This window comes from Hyperolius riggenbachi, chromosome 7, assembly GCF_040937935.1.
Source record: "Hyperolius riggenbachi isolate aHypRig1 chromosome 7, aHypRig1.pri, whole genome shotgun sequence".
NCBI lineage: Eukaryota > Metazoa > Chordata > Amphibia > Anura > Hyperoliidae > Hyperolius > Hyperolius riggenbachi.
In genome coordinates, this window is record NC_090652.1 from 12,426,590 (window position 1) to 12,447,310 (window position 20,721).

The 20,721-nt window shown below is 47.9% G+C and overlaps 1 protein-coding gene across 4 annotated transcripts in view; it reads right to left on the reverse strand.

Annotated features, from left to right (window-relative positions):
- Window positions 1-20,721, reverse strand: part of C7H16orf96 (chromosome 7 C16orf96 homolog) — a 103,693-nt gene that overhangs the window by 50,477 nt on the left and 32,495 nt on the right. For all 4 annotated transcript variants that reach the window (XM_068243586.1, XM_068243587.1, XM_068243588.1 and 1 more), the window contains exons 5-8: window positions 12,675-12,761; window positions 11,548-11,698; window positions 4,549-4,634; window positions 729-839 (exon numbers count right to left, since the gene is read on the reverse strand). In XM_068243586.1, the coding sequence (XP_068099687.1) occupies window positions 729-839; window positions 4,549-4,634; window positions 11,548-11,698; window positions 12,675-12,761 (435 nt within the window). The remainder of the gene's footprint in view (window positions 1-728; window positions 840-4,548; window positions 4,635-11,547; window positions 11,699-12,674; window positions 12,762-20,721) is intronic.

Consider the following 20,721-nt stretch of genomic DNA (forward strand, 5'->3'; position numbering starts at 1 on the left):
GCTTCTGGTGAGTGCATCCACAAAGGGGGAGACCGAGTACTAGTCCCTATAAGGTGGTGGCACTACCCCCTGGAGTGTGGCACGGGGTGTCTATTGTCTACTGGTTGTGCAGTACTGGGCACTATGTGCAATTTCTAATATCTTTTTCAGGGTGTTGAAGCGCGGTGATTTTGGAAAGATAAATTTAAAGGATGGGAATAATGTTTAGAGTCAATCAAACACATTTTTTAGTAAAGAAATATATATATTTACATAGAAAGAGGGACAAAGTCTTGAAAGAGGGACAAATGAGGAGGAAAGAGGGACAGAGCTCCCAAAGAGGGACTGTCCCTCCAAACGAGGGACAGTTGGGAGCTATGGAACTCTCCTGGTTCAAAATTCTTCACTGATCCCCATTTCTGTCCTCATAGGGTATCCCTCTAATTCTTGCCACAGTCATTTTTCCACTGGGAAATTTGGGGGGCAGGGTAATGCTGAAAAAGTCTCACCCTGCTCCTGAAAAAGTCCAGGCGGCGTTAATTACCATTCTCCCTCCAGGCCGCCATGTATAGTGGGGAAATACGTAATTCAGCTTCCGACTATTGCTGGCAGCCATAATACTCTGTTTTTATAGTAATTTAGTCTGAGGGCCGATTTAGTCGAAATTCCTATGACTGTCTATGGCGGTGCTGGTTTTACTTGATTCGATATTCCATGCTGCACAACCACTCACCCCCCATTTTTCTTACCGCAGTCTCTGACAGATCTGCTCCCAGTTTATCTGTCTTTGTCTCCAGTGTCTGTAAGGCCTGGTTCAGCTCCTGCAGGCTGTTCTGGAGGTTCCTGATGTCTGATTTATCCTGCAGGGGGAAGACAAGCACACGTGGGTTTGAGGGACATGTGATGAAAAACTGCAAAACACAAAACTTTTTTTAAAAACTTTATTGCCATCTTGGTAGACTGGGGAAAGCGAGGAGACGGGCCAATGACAGATGAGCATGGAGCGGGATTTTAAGTAATGTCTTGTCTGACTTCCCATTGGCTGGACTGTTACCCTGTGTATTTGATGATTGGAGATTTTATCCTTGTAAACGCTGTAAATGAAACTGGGCCAAGGTGATTGCTCAGAACCATCTCAGCTCAGAAACTGGTGTGTGCATAGCTGGCCCCTCAGGTCGCTTAAAGCAAACCTGAACGTGAGAAAACACACTTCAGGTTTAATACTTTCCTTAGTAGAGGGAAGGCTCTGGATAGTGAGTCTTCCTGTTCCTCCGATCAGCGTTGTCCTCTGATCGGCGTAGCTATCTGTCCTGCTGGGTCGAACAGCTGTGTGGAACTACTTGTGTCCCCAAGTAGTTGAACGTATCCCTACTGGGCATGTGCAGACCAGACTTGTGCATGCCCAGTAGGAATGTCCTCATCCTACTCAAGTACATCTTCCAAAGGGCTCTTCAGCCAAATTGCTACACCAGAGGACAGCTCCGGGATGATGGGACGGATTGAGAAGCGGGATGCAAGGAGTTAACTTACTTATGCCCCTCTCCGCAAAACTTGGCTATGGGACAGGACCTCCTCTCTCCTCCCCACAGCCATGCCATGCAGCCAATGGCCTTGTGACTCCCGACACTGCACATCATGTGACATCAAGAGCCGCAAAGCGAGGCGCATTGTCCAGTTTTTTATGTGCAGTAAACTTTTCAGTCTAAAGCAAGTTTTCGGGGATGATGAGCTGTCAGAAAAGGCAAACCTGCCAGTACCTTTTCTCTTTAACAGTTTTACCGGTACATGATTTTACACATTTTGGGCCCCTCCAGGTAGTGATGTTACTACAGTTCATGGGGTCCCCTGGCACAACGTTGATGGGGCTCCCTCAATGTTCACACCCCTTCCCTTGTCTTCTCTCGGAGATCCTCACTACTTTTGGCCCCATCTCACAAGGGTCATCAATCGATTGTGGCCATCAGGATCTTCTTCACCCCCATAACAAGTGTAGCCACAAAAACACCTAACCTGGTGTATAGTCCCATATGGGAGGGAGTGAAGGTTAGTAGTTGAGAGACCCTCATTGCTCTGGGCCCTCATGCAATTGCAGAGGCTCCTCCTTTATAATGACACCCTTCCCAAGACCAAGGGTGGGGCCAGTATTCTCCAATCTGAACTGAGACAACAATGAAAACTTTACAGAAGTTACATCTGTTTTCGGATACATCCAAAACTGAAAAGAGAAGCTTTGCCTGGAGTTACGTGTTAAAGTAAATGTAACCTGGTATTATAGTCATTTATGTGTTTTAATAATTTTTCTCTGTTTTACCTAAACTAAACTAGCCCCCACCCTTTGTAGACATGGCTTCGAGACATATAATAGTTTGTGAGACTACACCCAGCCTACTTTTTGGACGTGATAATAAAGGTCAAGCCCAGTCATTCAGACAACGAATCATGGTCCAAGTGGTTGAGTTAAAGGAAACATCCAAGAAGGTAAAAAAAAAAGATCCACTTACCTGGGGCTTCCTCCAGCCCGTGCCAGCCGTCCTGTGCCCTCGCCGCAGCTCCGGAGGCTCCGGGTCTTCTCCGCTGCAGAACCTGACCCCGCTGTAGGGTTCCAGGTCGGCGTCTTCTGCACTCCACCGCGCGGGTCACGTGGTCCGGCCGACGTCATCAGGACTGTACTGCGCAGTAGTAGTAGTAGTTCTGCGCCTGCGCAGTACCGCCCTGATGATGTCGGCCGGACCACGTGACCCGCAGAAGACGCCGACCCGGAAACTGACCTGGCGAGGTCGGGTTCTACAGCGGAGAAGACCGGGAGCCTCCGGAGCTGTGGCGAGGGCACAGGACGGCTGCCGCGGGCTAGAGGAAGCCCCAGGTTAGTGGATCTTTTTTTTTTTTTTCTTCTTGGACACTTACTTTAAGTCAGGAAATATACCTCTATAAAAAGATGGGTTATTGCCAGCAGAGACAGTCAAGTCTCTGATTCCTCAGGCTAGACATTGTGTGAGTAGAGTTGGGCCGAACGGTTCGCCTGCGAACGGTTCCATGCGAACTTCAGTGGTTCGCGTTTGCGTCCCGCAGGCAAATTTTTGCGGAAGTTCCGTTCGCCCCATAATGCACCATGAGGGTCAACTTTGACCCTCTACATCACAGTCAGCAGGCCCAGTGTAGCCAATTAGGCTACACTAGCCCCTGGAGCCACTCCCCCCCTAATAAAAGGCAGGCAGCGGCGGCCATTACGCTCACTCGTGTGCCTGCGTTAGTGAGAGTAGGGCGAGCTGCTGCAGACTGTCTCTCATAGGGAAAGATTAGTTAGGCTTAGCTTGTTCCTGGCTGCATACCTGTTCTGTTCAGTGAGCCCACCATACCTGTTCTGTTCAGTGAGCCCACTGGATACCTGCATACCTGTTCAGTGAACCTGCCACTGCATACCTGTTCTGTGAACCCACCACTGCATACCTGTACTGTGAACCCACCACTGCATACCTGTTCTGTGAACCCACCACTGCATACCTGTTCTGTGAACCCACCACTGCATACCTGTTCAGTGAACCTGCCACTGCATACCTGTTCAGTGAACCCACCACTGCATACCTGTTCTGTGAACCCACCACTGCATACCTGTTCAGTGAACCCACCACTGCATACCTGTTCAGTGAACCCACCACTGCATACCTGTTCAGTGAACTCACCACTGCATACCTGTTCAGTGAACCTGCCACTGCATACCTGTTCTGTGAACCCACCACTGCATACCTGTTCTGTGAACCCACCACTGCATACCTGTTCAGTGAACCCGCCACTGCATACCTGTTGTGTTCAGTGAACCCGCCACTGTATACCTGTTCAGTGAACCTGCCACTGCATACCTGTTCTGTGAACCCACCACTGCATACCTGTTCTGTTCAGTGAACCCACCACTGCATACCTGTTCTGTTCATCAGCCAGGCGACCATATGGGCTGTAAAGCCACCAAAACCTGCACTCTCGCCATGGTGCGCACCAGTCCAGTACGGCCGTCACTACACAAACAGCTGTTTGCGGTGCGTTACACGGTGAGTTTGGTGTGTCAGTGTGAAGCAGTACCTTAATTACACTACCTGATTGATGTATACACATGCAAGATGTTTTAAAGCACTTTAGGCCTGTCATTTAGCATTCAATGTGATTTCTGCCCTTAAAACGCTGCTTTGCGTCAAATCCAGATTTTTCCCGGCAACTTTTGGCGTGTATCCCACTCCGCCATGCCCCCCTCCAGGTGTTAGACCCCTTGAAACATCTTTTCCATCACTTTTGTGGCCAGCATAATTTTTTTTTTTTCAAAGTTCGCATCCCCATTGAAGTCTATTGCGGTTCGCAAACTTTTACGCGAACCGAACCTTACGCGGAAGTTCGCGAACCCGGTTCGCGAACCTAAAATCGGAGGTTCGGCCCCACTCTATGTGTGAGCAGCCCTACTGCACGGGCCATGATGTCTAGAACCAATAAAAGGACAGTTGTATCTTGCCTCCTCATATGAGCAATAAATCGTCTTAACTTGATCCCAAGTGTGGGATCCCAAGTGTTACGCTGTTAACGAACCTTTTTATTTTCGGAGAGGAGTTTCTCCACATCCTGCCCCAGGTTCCGCAGCTGCTGCAGCAAATCATCGGGGATCGCCTTCTTACCTGCCAGGGACGAGATCACAAGTGATGGGTGACAACGCGGCAGTAATAAACACCACACAAAATAAGAAATAATAATAAACAAAGATGGTGACAGTAGTTGTGCCAGAGGGTGAAGCGGCAAAGTCAGAATATGAGACCCGCCATTCTTGGTTGTTTGGTGAAATTGCTGGGTATGCCATATTTATTTCCTTTTAAACAACACCATTTGCCTGGCAGTCCTGCTGGTCTCTTTGGTTGCAGTAGTGTCTGAATCACACACCTGTAAGAAGCATGCAGCTAATCCAGTCACACTTCAGTCACCTGATCTGCTGCATGCTTGTTCAGGGGCTGTGGCTATGAGTATTAGAGGCAGATTATCAGCAGGACTGCCCGGCAATATGCATTGCTGAACCACTTCACCACTGAGGGGTTTTACCCCTGGAGCACCAGAGCAATTTTCACCTTTCAGCGCTCCTTCCATTCATTTGTCTATAACTTTATCATTACTTATCGCAATGAAATGAACTATATCTTGTTTTTTTTCGCCACTAATTAGGCTTTCTTTAGGTGGGACATTATGCCAAGAATTATTTTATTCTAAATGTGTTTTAATGGGAAAATAGGAAAACATGTGGGAAAAAATTATTATTTTTCAGTTTTCGGCCATTATAGTTTTTAAATAATGCATGCTACTGTAATTAAAACCCATGAAATTTGCCCATTTGTCCCGGTTATTACACCGTTTAAATTATGTCCCTATCACAATGTTTGGCGCCAATATTTTATTTGGAAATAGAGGTGAATTTTTTTTTAATTTGCGGCCATCCCTAATTACAAGCCCATAGTTTATAAAGTAACAGTGTTATACCCTCTTGATATCAATATTTAAAGATTTTAGTCCCTAAGGTAACTATTTGTTGTTTTTTTTATTGTAATTTTTTCTTTTTTTATTACAAAAAAAAATGATAACAATTGGGGAGTGTGGGAGTTAATGAGTTAATTTATAATGTAGAATAATGTATTTGTATATGAAAAAATGTTTTTGGGTGTAGCTTTACTTTTTGGCCACAAGATGGCCACAGTACATTTTTGTGAATGCGTCCTGTAAGCGTCCGAATTACGCTTACAGGATGTTCAGGGAGGCTGGGAAACATTTTTTTTTTCCACAATGATCGCGCTGCTTCTCATAGAAGCAGCCGATCATTGCTGGGGGGCTTAGATCAACGAACGCGAATGGTTTTTCCCGTTCATTGATCTCCGGGCGAGCGGCCGGCAGCGTGCACGAGCGCCAGGAGCGCGGACAGCAGCGGCAGCGGCAGGGGGGGGGGGGCGTATAGCTACGCTCCGGGCGGGGAACTCAAGTCCAAAGGAGCGTAGGTATACTGTACCCAGGCGGCGAAGTGGTTAAAAAAGAATAAATATGGCAGCCTCCATATCGCTCTCAGTTCAGGTATCCTTTTCCACATTGGTTAATTGAAGTTGTGGCTCCCTCTTTCTGCGTACTGTATGCCCGGACACATGTAGTCAGGAGGACTTCCTCTTCCTGCGTATGCCTGGACACATGTAGTCAGGAGGACTTCATCTTCCTGCATATGCCTGGACACATGTAGTCAGGTAGAGTGACCAGACGTCCCGGATTGCCCGGGACGCGTCCCGGATTCGGGGTCTGCTGTCCCAGGCTTAATGAGGTCCCGGGAAACGTCCCGCTTTCAGCAGCGGGACGTCCCTGCCTCAGGACTCTGGCCACTCTCTCCTCATGAACTAGCAGCGGCGTCTATAGACGTCGTGCCAGTTCATTGCCTGCAGCCCCGCTCCAGCCTCCTCTTCCGGTGTCTGTTCCGACACCGGCAGGCGAGCAGGGCTACGGCAAGATGGCTGCCGAAGCCCTGTACTGGAGACTATTTGTGTCTCCAGTACAGGGCTTCGAGCGCCATCTTGCCGTAGCCCTGTCAGCGCGGGAGATATGCAGGGGGAAGGTGGTCCCGGGAGGAGAGCGCCAGAGGCCGGAGACTTCTGCCAGGTGAGTAAATGCTTTTTTTCCAGGTGAACTTTGCCCGCATTGCGTTTCTTGTCTGGTGAAATGTTTGCCTACATTACGTTTCTTTTCTGGTGAAATGTTTGCCCGTATTGCGTTTCTTTTCTGGTTAAATGTTTGCCCACATTACGTTTCTTTTCTGGTGAAATGTTTGCCCGCAGTGCGTTTCTTTTCTGGTAAAATGTTTGCCCGCATTGCGTTTCTTGTCTGGTGAAATGTTTGCCCACATTACGTTTCTATTCTGGTGAAATGTTTGCCCGCAGTGCGTTTCTTGTCTGGTGAAATGTTTGCCTGCATTGCGTTTCTTTTCTGGTGAAATGTTTGCCCGCATTGCGTTTCTTTTCTGGTGAAATGTTTTCCCGCATTGCGTTAATTTTCTGGTGAAATGTTTGCCAGCATTGCGTTTATTTTCTAGTGAAATGTTTTCCCGCATTGCGTTAATTTTCTGGTGAAATGTTTGCCAGCATTGCGTTTATTTTGTACTGACATGTTGCCCGCATTGCGTTTATTTTGTACTGACATGTTTGCCCGCATTGCGTTTATTTTGTACTGACATGTTTGCCCGCATTGCGTTTATTTTGTACTGACATGGTTGCCCGCATTGCGTTTGTTGTCTGGTGAAATGTTTGCCCGCATTGCGTTTATTTTCGGGTGAAATGTTTGCCCGCATTGCGTTAATTTTCTGGTGAAATGTTTGCCCGCATTGCGTTTATTTTCTGGTGAAATGTTTGCCCGCATTGCGTTTATTTTGTACTGACATGTTGCCCGCATTGCGTTTATTTTGTACTGACATGTTTGGGGGGCTGGAGGGGTCGCAGCATGAGGGGAAAGCCATGGCCACACTCGGCGGGGAGGGGGGACGGCCCCCCCCCCCCTCACCTCAGGCTCTCCCCTCTGCACTCCCCTCCAGCTTCAATTACTGTGTGTGGGCAGCGGCGGGCAGCAGCAGATCCATACCTTCCGTGCGTTCCAGTGCGGATGCTTTTCTCTCTAGCCTCTGACACGACTTAATAGGAAGTAGCGTCAGACACTAGAGAGAGAAGCATCTGCGCTGGAACGCACGGAAGGTATGTGGATCTGCCTCTGCCCACACACAGTAATTGAGGCTGGAGGGGAGCGCAGAGGGGAGAGCCCGAGGTGAGGGAGGGGGGGACCGTCCCCTCTCCCCGTCATGGCTTTCCCCTCATGCTGCGCCCCCTCCGGCCCCCCAAAACGGCCCTGAGCGGGTCCCATGGGGGGGACATTCAGAATTTCTGCAGGGGGGGCCTGTGGGTTTTAGTTACGCCCCTGCTTTAATGCGTAAAGTGACAATGACTATTGCACAGTAGGAATTAGGGCTTGATGCCTTGGATGACAGTCTGCTGTTTATAGGCTTAGGGAGGGCAGGGTAAGGAGGGGAACACACACGCCTCTGCCATCTTTAAACTAATGTTATAACAAGGCATTACTTTACCTCTTTTTTTAAACTTTATGGAGTTGAGTGCAATCTGGTTGCCCTTATATGAAACAGTAAATATAAAAAGGAATGTCATAATCACAGAAAACTTTCACCACTAGATCAGTGGTGTCAAACTCAAATACAAAGTGAACACCGGGACTAAGTCATCAGCCAACCTCAATGTCTAGTGGCCACCTCCTTCCCTTATAGTGTCTAATGCCCCCCCCCCCCCCCATACAGTTCCTTGATCTTGTATTTATTTTGTACTGACTGACATGTTTGCCCGCATTGCGTTTATTTTCTGGTGAAATGTTTGCCCGCATTGCGTTAATTTTCTGGTGAAATGTTTGCCCGCATTGCGTTTATTTTGTACTGACATTTTGCCCGCATTGCGTTTATTTTGTACTGACATGTTTGCCCGCATTGCGTTTATTTTGTGCTGACATGTTTGCCCGCATTTCATTTATTTTGTACTGACATGTTGCCCGCATTGCGTTTATTTTGTACTGACATGTTTGCCCGCATTGCGTTTATTTTGTACTGACATGTTTGCCCGCATTGCGTTTATTTTGTACTGACATGTTTGCCCGCATTGCATTTATTTTGTACTGACATGTTGCCCGCATTGCGTTTATTTTGTGCTGGCATGTTGCCCATTGCATTTATTTTCTGGTGTCCGGGGTAACTGTTACTGCATTTATTATTTAATGGTCATAGATGGCTATGTTTGCTGCTTTGTGGTTACGGTATACTATTAGCATCACACAGTTTCTGCACACCCATGATGCAAAGTCTCGTTTGTCCACATCATGGCGTAAACACTGCTTTCTTATGCCTCGCTGTTACATCATTACGTTAGCTCCGCCCATACAATGTCATGGCCACGCCCATTTTTTTGCCGCAGCCCCTCCCCCCAGTCTTCGTCGCTGCGCACTCCTCAGTCCTCCCCACTTTTCAACCCCCACGCCCCCCTCCCCGTCCCAGGTTGGACCCACAAAAATCTGGTCACTCTAAGTCAGGAGGACTTCCTCTTCCTGCATATGCCTGGACACATGTAGTCAAGAGGACTTCCTCTTCCTGCGTATTCCTGGACACATGTAGTCAGGAGGACGGTGCCTAATCACATAGTAAACAGTAGCAGGTCCGTTCTATTCACTTCTTACGGCCAGGACAGGTCTGGCTCATTAGATGACGCATGCAGCAGCCACAGACCAGCTCTGTGTGTACATCTGCAGCTCTTAGTAACTGGAGCTGCTGCCAACACAGCAATATTGACTCACTTGGCTGCTGACAGTCAGAGATCACCCAGAATCTATACCATATAAGCCCTGACACCAGTTTAAACACCCTGTCACTGTATAAGCCCTGACACCAGTCTAAACAACCAGCCACCGTATAAGCCCTGACACCAGTCTAAACATCCTGCCACCATATAAGCGCTGACACCAGTCTAAACATCCTGCCACCGTATAAGCCCTGACACCAGTCTAAGCATCCTGCCACTGTCTAAGCCCTGACACCAGTCTAAACATCCTGCCACTGTATAAGCCCTGACACCAGTCTAAACATCCTGCCACCGTATAAGCCCTGGCACCAGTCTAAACATCCTGCCACTGTCTAAGCCCTGACACCAGTCTAAACACCCTGCCACTGTATAAGCCCTGACACCAGTCTAAACAACCAGCCACCGTATAAGCCCTGACACCAGTCTAAACATCCTGCCACCGTATAAGCCCTTACACCAGTCTAAACATCCTGCCACTGTCTAAGCCCTGACACCAGTCTAAACACCCTGCCACTGTATAAGCCCTGACACCAGTCTAAACACCCTGCCACCGTATAAGCCCTGGCACCAGTCTAAACATCTTGCCACCGTATAAGCCCTGGCACCAGTCTAAACATTCTGCCACCGTATAAGCCCTGACACCAGTCTAAACATTCTGCCACTGTATAAGCCCTGACACCAGTCTAAACACCCTGCCACCGTATAAGCCCTGGCACCAGTCTAAACATCTTGCCACCGTATAAGCCCTGGCACCAGTCTAAAAACCCTGTCATTGTATAACCCTGACACTGGTCCAAACACTCTGTCACTGTATAAGCCCCGACACTGGTCTAAACACCCTGCCATCGTATAAGCCCTGACACTGGTGTAAACAGCCTGTCACTGTATAAGCCCTGACACTGGTCTAAACACCCTGCCACCGTATAAGCCCTGACACCAGTCTAAACATTCTGCCACCGTATAAGCCCTGACACCAGTCTAAACATTCTGCCACTGTATAAGCCCTGACACCAGTCTAAACACCCTGCCACCGTATAAGCCCTGGCACTAGTCTAAACATCTTGCCACCGTATAAGCCCTGGCACCAGTCTAAAAACCCTGTCATTGTATAAGCCCTGACACTGGTCCAAACACTCTGTCACTGTATAAGCCCCGACACTGGTCTAAACACCCTGCCATCGTATAAGTCCTGACACTGGTGTAAACAGCCTTCCACTGTATAAGCCCTGACACTGGTCTAAACACCCTGCCACCGTATAAGCCCTGACACCAGTCTAAACATTCTGCCACCGTATACTGAGGTAAGTAACTTTTGTTTTGTAAAAAGACAGAAAGAAAGAACAATCGAGAGCCCCCAATAGTGCATTATTGTTAATATAAGGTCATCTTCAATTTGTACAGCAGATATTGATATACTCACAAGTCTGGGTTGCCGACCTCAGGCAACCACTCCAATCGCATATGGGGATATTAAGCCTGTCCCCTCTCAGGCTAAGAAGTTGCTCTCCGTAGAAGAAAAATAAAGGTGTACACACCCATGTACCAGATGGATAATGATATTTGTAGTAGTTACAGAGGCGCCAGCAGAATAAAAATTAGTAGTCTATTAAAACCAAATAAAAAATTGGGGGACCGGGGTGGATGCGTCTCCCCAATATATACGACACAACCACCATATATGGTATCCAGAAAAATATATATTTAATCAGTACTCCACATAAAATTATGCAACGCGTTTCGTGGGTCCCAAGCTCGCTTCCTCAGGCAAATACAAGAGCAGGAGTAACTCCGAGGTTGTGCAGATAGGTGCAGCACCTCTGCACAACCTCGGAGTTGCACCTATCTGCACAATATCTGCACAACCTCGGAGTTACTCCTGCCTGAGGAAGCGAGCTTGGGACCCACGAAACGCGTTGCATAATTTTATGTGGAGTACTGATTAAATATATATTTTTCTGGATAGCATATATGGTGGTTGTGTCATATATATTGGGGAGACGGATCCACCCCGGTCCCCCAATTTTTTATTTGGTTTTGATAGACTACTAATTTTTATTCGGCTGGTGCCTCTGTAACTACTACAAAAAACTTTTGTTTTGTGTTAGGTTTAGACATAACCTCCCCTCTGTAGTACTTATAGCACTGATTATACCGTGCACCCGCCACCGTCACTCACCTAACTCCTGTTCGAGGAGTTTTAGCTCTTCCTCGATACTCTGAACCCGATTCTCCAGCCCCTGATGTCTTCCGGGGAGGGTGGCCAAACTGCCCAGGACAGTCTTCACATTCTTCTGCTTCATGTCATTGCTGAGGGCCCAGTCTGAGCTCTGAAGGGCAACAGGCGAGAGTCACATTAGACAGACACACACAGGATTACAACAGAGGATAACATCAAAGCAGGACTGTCAGCCATAAAATCAAATTCCATTTACCCACTGCTGTGTTTATTATGCAATATACAACCTGACCCTGCACTGCAAGCATTCCAATATAATCATAAATGTGTCTGCTGTAATGAATCTTATCTCAGTCAGCCTGGCTGTATTCTGGTACATTGCCGGGGAGAGGGAAGCTTGTTATTGCCCCTCCAATATTCCTGCTCTTCACTGATTGGCTGAGGGCAGTTCAGTGTGACACGAGGCTGAGAAGGGAAATACACCTCACCCCTCTGCAGAAGCTGTAATATGATCTATGCTGTGCTCACATGTGTTTACAAAGCAGGCTAGATATGACAGTGCTTTTTCTAGGAGAAAAAAAAGAGTAAGGGAGGAAGTGAGATTGGGATTGCCTTCACTCATAGGCAGTAAAGATGGAAAATGCCTGGAACATTTATTTACTATATAATATTCACTGCCATCAAAACATGGACAGTACAAAACATATGTAAGTAGGACAAGTATTTATCTACTTATATATGTTTTTTTTTTCCTTGGGATAGTATGGCTGTCCCTGCTGCTATAACGTTTTACCAGCAAATCCTTGTTTCCACTACAAATGTGATTGGACAAAAACGTGACATTTGAGATGTGCTTGAGAGGTTTCTTATGCAACTGTCCCCATTCTGTTTCCATGTTTGCGTTTTCCCGTAGTCGGTGCACAAAATACATGAAGTTGCAGTCTGGTAAAACACATGCATTGTGAAAGCAAATAATTAACTACAACTGAAGCGCAAACACGACAGAATGCAGCATGCCGCGCATTTGGAAGAAAAATGCAATAGACAAATGGGAACAGTTTCTGGCCTTTCCTATAGGAAAACCTGTGACTGTGCAAATCACATAACTCTGTATGCTGTTTACTCACTCTCTCAGCCAGGGCGTCGTGTAGAGAAGGCCATGTGACCAGCTCCGCCGGCTCCGGGTATGAATACAGTCTGTTCTGCAGATTCTCCTGCAAGTAATGGAGATGTTAAATGATGTCTTTTTACTGTGTTTCCATGGGTGAAACTACAAACCACGCCCCCCATCCCCCAACAACAAGTGTGGCCAACCCTCCGCTCCTCCACCACTGCCCACCCCAACACCTGCAGCCACCCCCGATTAGAACAACAAAAAAGATCACTGTCCTGAACCCGTCCATATAAGTAAACGAATACAATGCCAAGCAGCAGCAGCTAAAGCAAATCCAATTCTGGGATGCATAAAACAGGAAATATCTTGAGATGCTAGTATACTACTCCCTCTGTATAAATCACCTGTGAGGCCACATCTGGGGTATGGGATAATGAGGGGGGCGGGGACATGATGCAGGGGGAGGGGCACACACTACTCCCTCTGTATAAATCACTTGTGGGGCCACATCTGGGGTATGGGATAATGAGGGGGGCGGGGACATGATGCAGGGGGAGGGGCACACACTACTCCCTCTGTATAAATCACCTGTGAGGCCACATCTGGGGTATGGGATAATGAGGGGGGCGGGGACATGATGCAGGGGGAGGGGCACACACTACTCCCTCTGTATAAATCACCTGTGAGGCCACATCTGGGGTATGGGATAATGAGGGGGGCGGGGACATGATGCAGGGGGAGGGGCACACACTACTCCCTCTGTATAAATCACCTGTGAGGCCACATCTGGGGTATGGGATAATGAGGGGGGCGGGGACATGATGCAGGGGGAGGGGCACACACTACTCCCTCTGTATAAATCACTTGTGGGGCCACATCTGGAGTATGGGATAATGCGGGGGGAGGGACATGATGCAGGGGGAGGGGCACACACTACTCCCTCTGTATAAATCACTTGTGAGGCCACATCTGGAGTATGGGATAATGCGGGGGGAGGAGACATGATGCAGGAGGAGGGGCACACACTACTCCCTCTGTATAACCACTTGTGAGGCCACATCTGGAGTATGGGATAATGCAGGGGGCGGGGACATGATACAAGGGAAGGGGTACACACTACTCCCTCTGTATAACCACTTGTGAGGCCACATCTGGAGTATGGGATAATGCGGGGGGCGGGGACATGATGCAGGGGGAGGGGCACACACTACTGCCTCTGTATAAATCACTTGTGAGGCCACATCTGGAGTATGGGATAATGCGGGGGGCGGGGGCATGATGCAGGGGGAGGGGCACACACTACTCCCTCTGTATAAATCACTTGTGAGGCCACATCTGGGGTATGGGATAATGCGGGGGGCGGGGACATGATGCAGGGGGAGGGGCACACACTAATCCCTCTGTATAAATCACCTGTGAGGCCACATCTGGAGTATGGGATAATGCGGGGCTCGGGACATGATACAGGGGGAGGGGCACACACTACTCCCTCTGTATAAATCACTTGTGAGGCCACATCTGGAGTATGGGATAATGCGGGGGGGAGGAGCATGATGCAGGGGGAGGGGCACACACTACTCCCTCTGTATAAATCACCTGTGAGGCCACATCTGGAGTATGGGATAATGCAGGGGGCGGGACATGATGCAGGGGGAGGGGCACACATTACTCCCTCAGTATAAATCACTTGTGAGGCCACATCTGGGGTATGGGATAATGCGGGGGGCGGGGACATGATGCAGGGGGAGGGGCACACACTACTCCCTCTGTATAAATCATTTGTGAGGCCACATCTGGAGTATGGGATAATGCAGGGGGCGGGGACATGATACAGGGGGAGAGGCACACACTACTCCCTCTGTATAAATCACTTGTGAGGCCACATCTGGAGTATGGGATAATGCTGGGGGGAGGAGCATGATGCAGGGGGAGGGGCACACACTACTCCCTCTGTATAAATCACCTGTGAGGCCACATCTGGTGTATGAGATATAATTTGGGCACCACACTATAATAAGGACATTAACATACTAGAACAGGTACAGCACGGTGGGCAGTACGGTGGCGTAGTGGTTAGCACTCTCGCCTTGCAGCGCTGGGTCCCCAATATTTAAATCCCAGACAGGTAGACATCTGCACGGTGTTTGTATGTTCTCCCTGTGTCTGCATGGGTTTCCTCCGGGGCACTCTGGTTTCTTCCCACATCCCAAAACATACAGATAAAGTTAATTGGCTTCCCCCTGAAAATTGGCCCTAGACTACGATACATACACTACATAATACATACAGTGCTGCCAATAATTATTCCTACCCTTGGCAAATGTTGACTTAAAGTTACTTTTATTCAACCAGCAAAGTCATTTTTTGACAGGAAATGACATAGGTGTCTCCCAAAAGATAATAAGTGGATGTACAAGAGACATTATTGTGGGAAAAAAACATTTGCCAGCTTTTATTTACATTTGAGCAAAAAGTGTCCAGTCCAAAATTATTCATACCCTTCTTAATAGTCAATAAAAAAGCCTTTACTGACTATTACAGCAATCAAATGCTTATACATGAGGATTCTCAATGACAACACTAGGCAGTCTGCAGAGAAACTTGGCCTTGGCCAACAGTGGACATGTCAGCATGACAATGACCCAAAACACACAGCAAAAGTGGTGAAGAAATGGTTAGCAGACAACATTAACGTTTTGGAGTGGCCTAGCCAGAGTCCTGACTTGAATCCAACTGGGAATCTGTGGAGGGAGCTAAAGATCAGGGTGATGGCGAGAAGACCCTCCAACCTGAAAGATTTAGAGCTCATTGCTAAAAATGAATGAGCAAATATTGTGGAGACATGCGGAAAGCTGGTCTGCAATTATAGGAAGCGTTTGATTGCTGTTATTTAGCTTGGGACAAAGGTGACTGAGAGGTGACCTGATTAACATGTATAGATACATCAGAGGGCAATACAAAAGCTTGGCGAATTAGCTTTTTGTCCCTAGGGTTGACAAGGGTACATGATCTGCATATGGAGGAAAAATACTTTTTGCCATCCATTTAGAAAGGGGTCCTTCACAGTGAGAGCGGTTAGAATCTGGAAGATCTTACCTCAGGAAGTAGTTATGGCAAACTCTACATCTGCATGTAAAAGGGGGCTTGGATGCTTTCCTTGCATTGAAGGGCATCCATGGCTGTAATTACCAGGTAATTCCCGTTGAGAGTTGATCCAGGGATTTATTTGACTGCCCTCTAGAGTCGGGAAGGAAGTTTTCCCTTTTAAGGCTAATTGCCCCAGGCCCTGTAAGGTTTTTCGCCTTCCCCTGGATCAACTGGGATATGTGCAAGCTCAGGATGGTGTTTTTTGTAGTTTTTTTTCCCTTTTTTCCCATCTGGTTGAACATGATGGACGGATGTCTTTTTTTCAACCAAACTAACTATGTAACTATATCCCAGGTGATCCGGGGAAGGCAAAAAAACCTTACAAGGCTTAGGCCAATTGGTTTTAACAGGGGAAAAATTCCTTCCCGACTCCAGATGGCAGTCAGATGAAATCCCTGGATCAACTCTCCCAGGAATTACCTAATAATTATAGCCGTGAATGTTCTTCAGTACAACAAAAGCATCCAAGCCCTCTTCAAATGCAGATATAGAATTTGCCATGACTGCTTCCTGAGGTAATACATTCCGCATTTTATCCACTCTTACTGTAAAGAACCCTTTTCTAAATAGATGGCAATCTTCCATTCAAAGATCACACACTCTTATTCTCTGTCCAAGCCCTCTGATGTATTTATACATGTTAATCATCACTTTTTTCCAAGCAAAATAAACCCAGTTTATCCAACCCTTCCATCCAATTGCTTCATGTCATTACCCATCTTTGTACCCGTTCTAGTATGTTAACCACCCTGGCGTTCTGATTAAATCGCCAGGGTGGCTGCGGGAGGGTTTTTTTTAAATAAAAAAAAAACTATTTCATGCAGCCAACTGAAAGTTGGCTGCATGAAAGCCCACTAGAGGGCGCTCCGGAGGCAATCTTCCGATCGCCTCCGGCGCCCAGAATAAACAAGGAAGGCCGCAATGAGCGGCCTTCCTTGTTTTGCTTATATCGTCGCCATAGCGACGAGCGGAGTGACGTCATCGACGTCAGCCGACGTCCTGACGTCAGCCGCCTCCGATCCAGCCCTTAGCGCTGGCCGGAACTTTTTGTTCCGGCTACGCTGGGCTCAGGCGGCTGGGGGGACCCTCTTTCGCCGCAGAGCGGCGGCGATCAGGCAGCACACGCGGCTGGCAAAGTGCCGGCTGCGTGTGCTGCTTTTTATTTCATTAAAATCGGCCCAGCAGGGCCTGAGCGGCAGCCGCTGGCGGTAATGGACGAGCTGAGCTCGTCCAGACCGCTCAGCTGGTTAATGTCCTTCCTATACAGGTGAAACTTTAAAGAGAATCTGTATTGTTAAAATCGCACAAAAGTAAACATACCAGTGCGTTAGGGGACATCTCCTATTACACTCTGTCACAATTTCGCCGCTCCTCGCCGCATTAAAAGTTGTTAAAAACAGTTTTAAAAAGTTTGTTTATAAACAAACAAAATGGCCACCAAAACAGGAAGTAGGTTGATGTACATTATGTCCACGCATAGAAAATACATTCATACACAAGCAGGCTTTATACACCCTTCCTTTTGAATCTCAAGAGATCATTTGTGTGTTTCTTTCCCCCTGCAGCTATCTTCCACTGAAGTGTCAGGCTGTTTCTTCCTGAAGAGTGCAGACAGCTCTGCCTGTATGTAATTCCTCAGTATGTGAAAGCCCAGCCAGCTCAGAGGAGGATTTATCCAGCTTGTAAAAGATAAGAGAGTAGAGAGAAGCTGCCCTAATCTAAATAATACACAGGCAGTGTGCAGAGAGGGGCCTGGAGGGAGGAGATGCATCACAGAACCACAACACTGAAGAACTTGGCAGCCTTCCAGACACAGGCTGACAAGTCTGACAAGAGAGAGATAAGTTGATTTATTACCGAGATGGTGATAGTAAAACGTGCTGCAGTAAGTCAGAACACATTAGAATAGCTTTTGGAACTTGTAGGATGATAAAAAACAGAATGCAATTTTTGTTACGGAGTCTCTTTAAAAAAATAGAATATTGTGCAAACGTTTGTTTATTTAAGTAAAGAAACTTAAATACGTAACTAAACTAAATTCAGTAATTCTTAAAACTTAAAAGGTGCAACTAATATATGAAACAGTCATTCCATGCAAAGCGATATATGTCAAGTCTTTATTTGTTATAATGTTGATGATTATGGATTACAGCTCATGAGAACCCCAAAATCACAATCTTAGACCATTAGAATATTGTGAAATGTTTAATATTCTCGGCTCAAAGTGTCCGACTCTAATCAGCTAATTCATCCAAAAAAAACTGCAAAGGGCTCCTATTTCATAGATTAGTTTCACCTTTAGTTGAATTGCTGAAATAAATAAACTTTTGTACGATATTCTAATATTTCAAGTTTCACCTGTAGTGTGGTGATCAAAACTACACCCTGTACTCCAGATGTGGCCTCACAAGTGGTTTATACAGAGGGAGTAGTGTGTGCCCCTCCCCCTGCATCATGCTCCTCCCCCCTGCATTATCCCATACTCCAGATGTGGCCTCACAAGTGATTTATACAGAGGGAGTAGTGTGTGCCCCTCCCCCTGTATCATGTCCTCGCCCCCTGCATTATCCCATACTCCAGATGTGGCCTCATAGGTGATTTATACAGAGGGAGTAGTGTGTGCCCCTCCCCCTGTATCATGTCCTCGCCCCCTGCATTATCCCATACTCCAGATGTGGCCTCACAAGTGATTTATACAGAGGGAGTAGTGTGTGCCCCTCCCCCTGTATCATGTCCTCGCCCCCTGCATTATCCCATACTCCAGATGTGGTCTCATAGGTGATTTATACAGAGGGAGTAGTGTGTGCCCCTCCCCCTGTATCATGTCCCCGCCCCCTGCATTATCCCATACTCCAGATGTGGCCTCACAAGTGTTTTATACAGAGGAAGTAGTGAGTGCCCCTCCCCCTGTATAATGTCCCCGCCCCCTGCATTATCCCATACTCCAGATGTGGCCTCACAAGTGATTTATACAGAGGGAGTAGTGTGTGCCCCTCCCCCTGCATCATGTCCCTCCCCCCACATTATCCCATACTCCAGATGTGGCCTCACAAGTGAATTATACAAAGGGAGTAGTGTGTGCCCCTCCCCCTGCATCATGTCTCCTCCCCCCGCATTATCCCATACTCCAGATGTTGCCTCACAAGTGATTTATACAGTGGGAGTAGTGTGTACCCCTTCCCCTGTATCATGTCCCACCCCCCGCATTATCCCATACTCCAGATGTGGCCTCACAAGTGATTTATACAGAGGGAGTAGTGTGTGTTCCTCCCCCTGCATCATGCCCCCGCCCCCCGCATGATCCCATACTCCAGATGTGGCCTCACAAGTGATTTATACAGAGGGAGTAGTGTGTGCCCCTCCCCTGTATCATGTCCCCGCCCCCCGCATTATCCCATACTCCAGATGTGGCCTCACAAGTGATTTATACAGAGGGAGTAGTGTGTGTTCCTCCCCCTGCATCATGTCCCCGCCCCCCGCATTATCCCATACCCCAGATGTGACCTCACAAGTGATTTATACAGAGGAAGTAGTGAGTGCCCCTCCCCCTGTATCATGTCCCCGCCCCCTGCATTATCCCATACTCCAGATGTGGCCTCACAAGTGATTTATACAGAGGGAGTAGTGTGTGCCTCTCCACCTGTATCATGTCCCGGCCCCCGCTTTATCCCATACTCCAGATGTGGCCTCACAGGTGATTTATACAGAGGGAGTAGTGTGTGGCCGTCCCCCTGCATCATGTCCCGGCCCCCCGCATTATCCCATACTCCAAATGTGGCCTCCCAAGTGATTTATACAGAGGGAGTAGTGTGTGCCCCTCCCCCTGCATCATGTCCCGGCCCCCCGCATTATCCCATACTCCAAATGTGGCCTCACAAGTGATTTATACAGAGGGAGTAGAGTGCGCCCCCCCCCTGCATCATGTCCCCACCCCCCGCATTATCCTATACTCCAGATGTGGCCGCACAAGTGATTTATACAGAGGGAGTAGTGTGTGCCCCTCCCCCTGCATCATGCTCCTCCCCCCCGCTTTATCCCATACTCCAGATGTGGCCTCACAAGTGGTTTATACAGAGGGAATAGTGTGTGCCCCTCCCCCTGTATCATGTCCCCACCCCCCGCATTATCCCATACTCCAGATGTGGCCTCACAGGTGATTTATACAGATGGAGTAGTGTGTGCCCCTCCACCTGTATCATGTCCCCGCCCCCCGCATTATCCCATACTCCAGATGTGACCTCACAAGTGGTTTATACAGAGGGAGTAGTGTGTGCCCCTCCCCCTGCATCATGCCCCCGCCCCCTGCATTATCCCATACTCCAGATGTGACCTCACAAGTGGTTTATACAGAGGGAGTAGTATACTATCATTTCATGGTTTTATTTCCTGTTTTATGCAGAATTGTATTTGCTTTAGCTGCTGCTGCTTGGCATTGCATAAAGTTACTTAACTTTTTATCAACCGGTATGTCCAAGTCTGATGTTCCCACAACAGGATTCATACCTTCTGCTCTCCTAGGCTGTTTATCATGTGGCCACTCCCCCTCCCACCCATGAGCAATGTTCCATTTGTAACCGCCCCTTTTAGTCTATAAACACCCCCTATCCTGTTCTATGTAGTGCCCCATGTGAAGCATACCTTCTACCATATACAGCATTCCTCCTGTTCCCCTCTGTGCATCCCTCACAATTGGGCAGAAGCCGCCCTTTCTCATGTGCAGCCCCCGTGTACAGCACCCCCCCCCCCTTCTTCTGTATGCAGTTACCCCCATTGACAGCAGCTGTCCCAATGTGCTCAGTGCAAAGATATGGCGACATTGTTCAGTGAACGACACCAATACGGGACAACTACAAACAGCTGATGAGCAGGGCTGGATTTAAGGCAAGGCCACATAGGCCATGGCCTAGGGCACC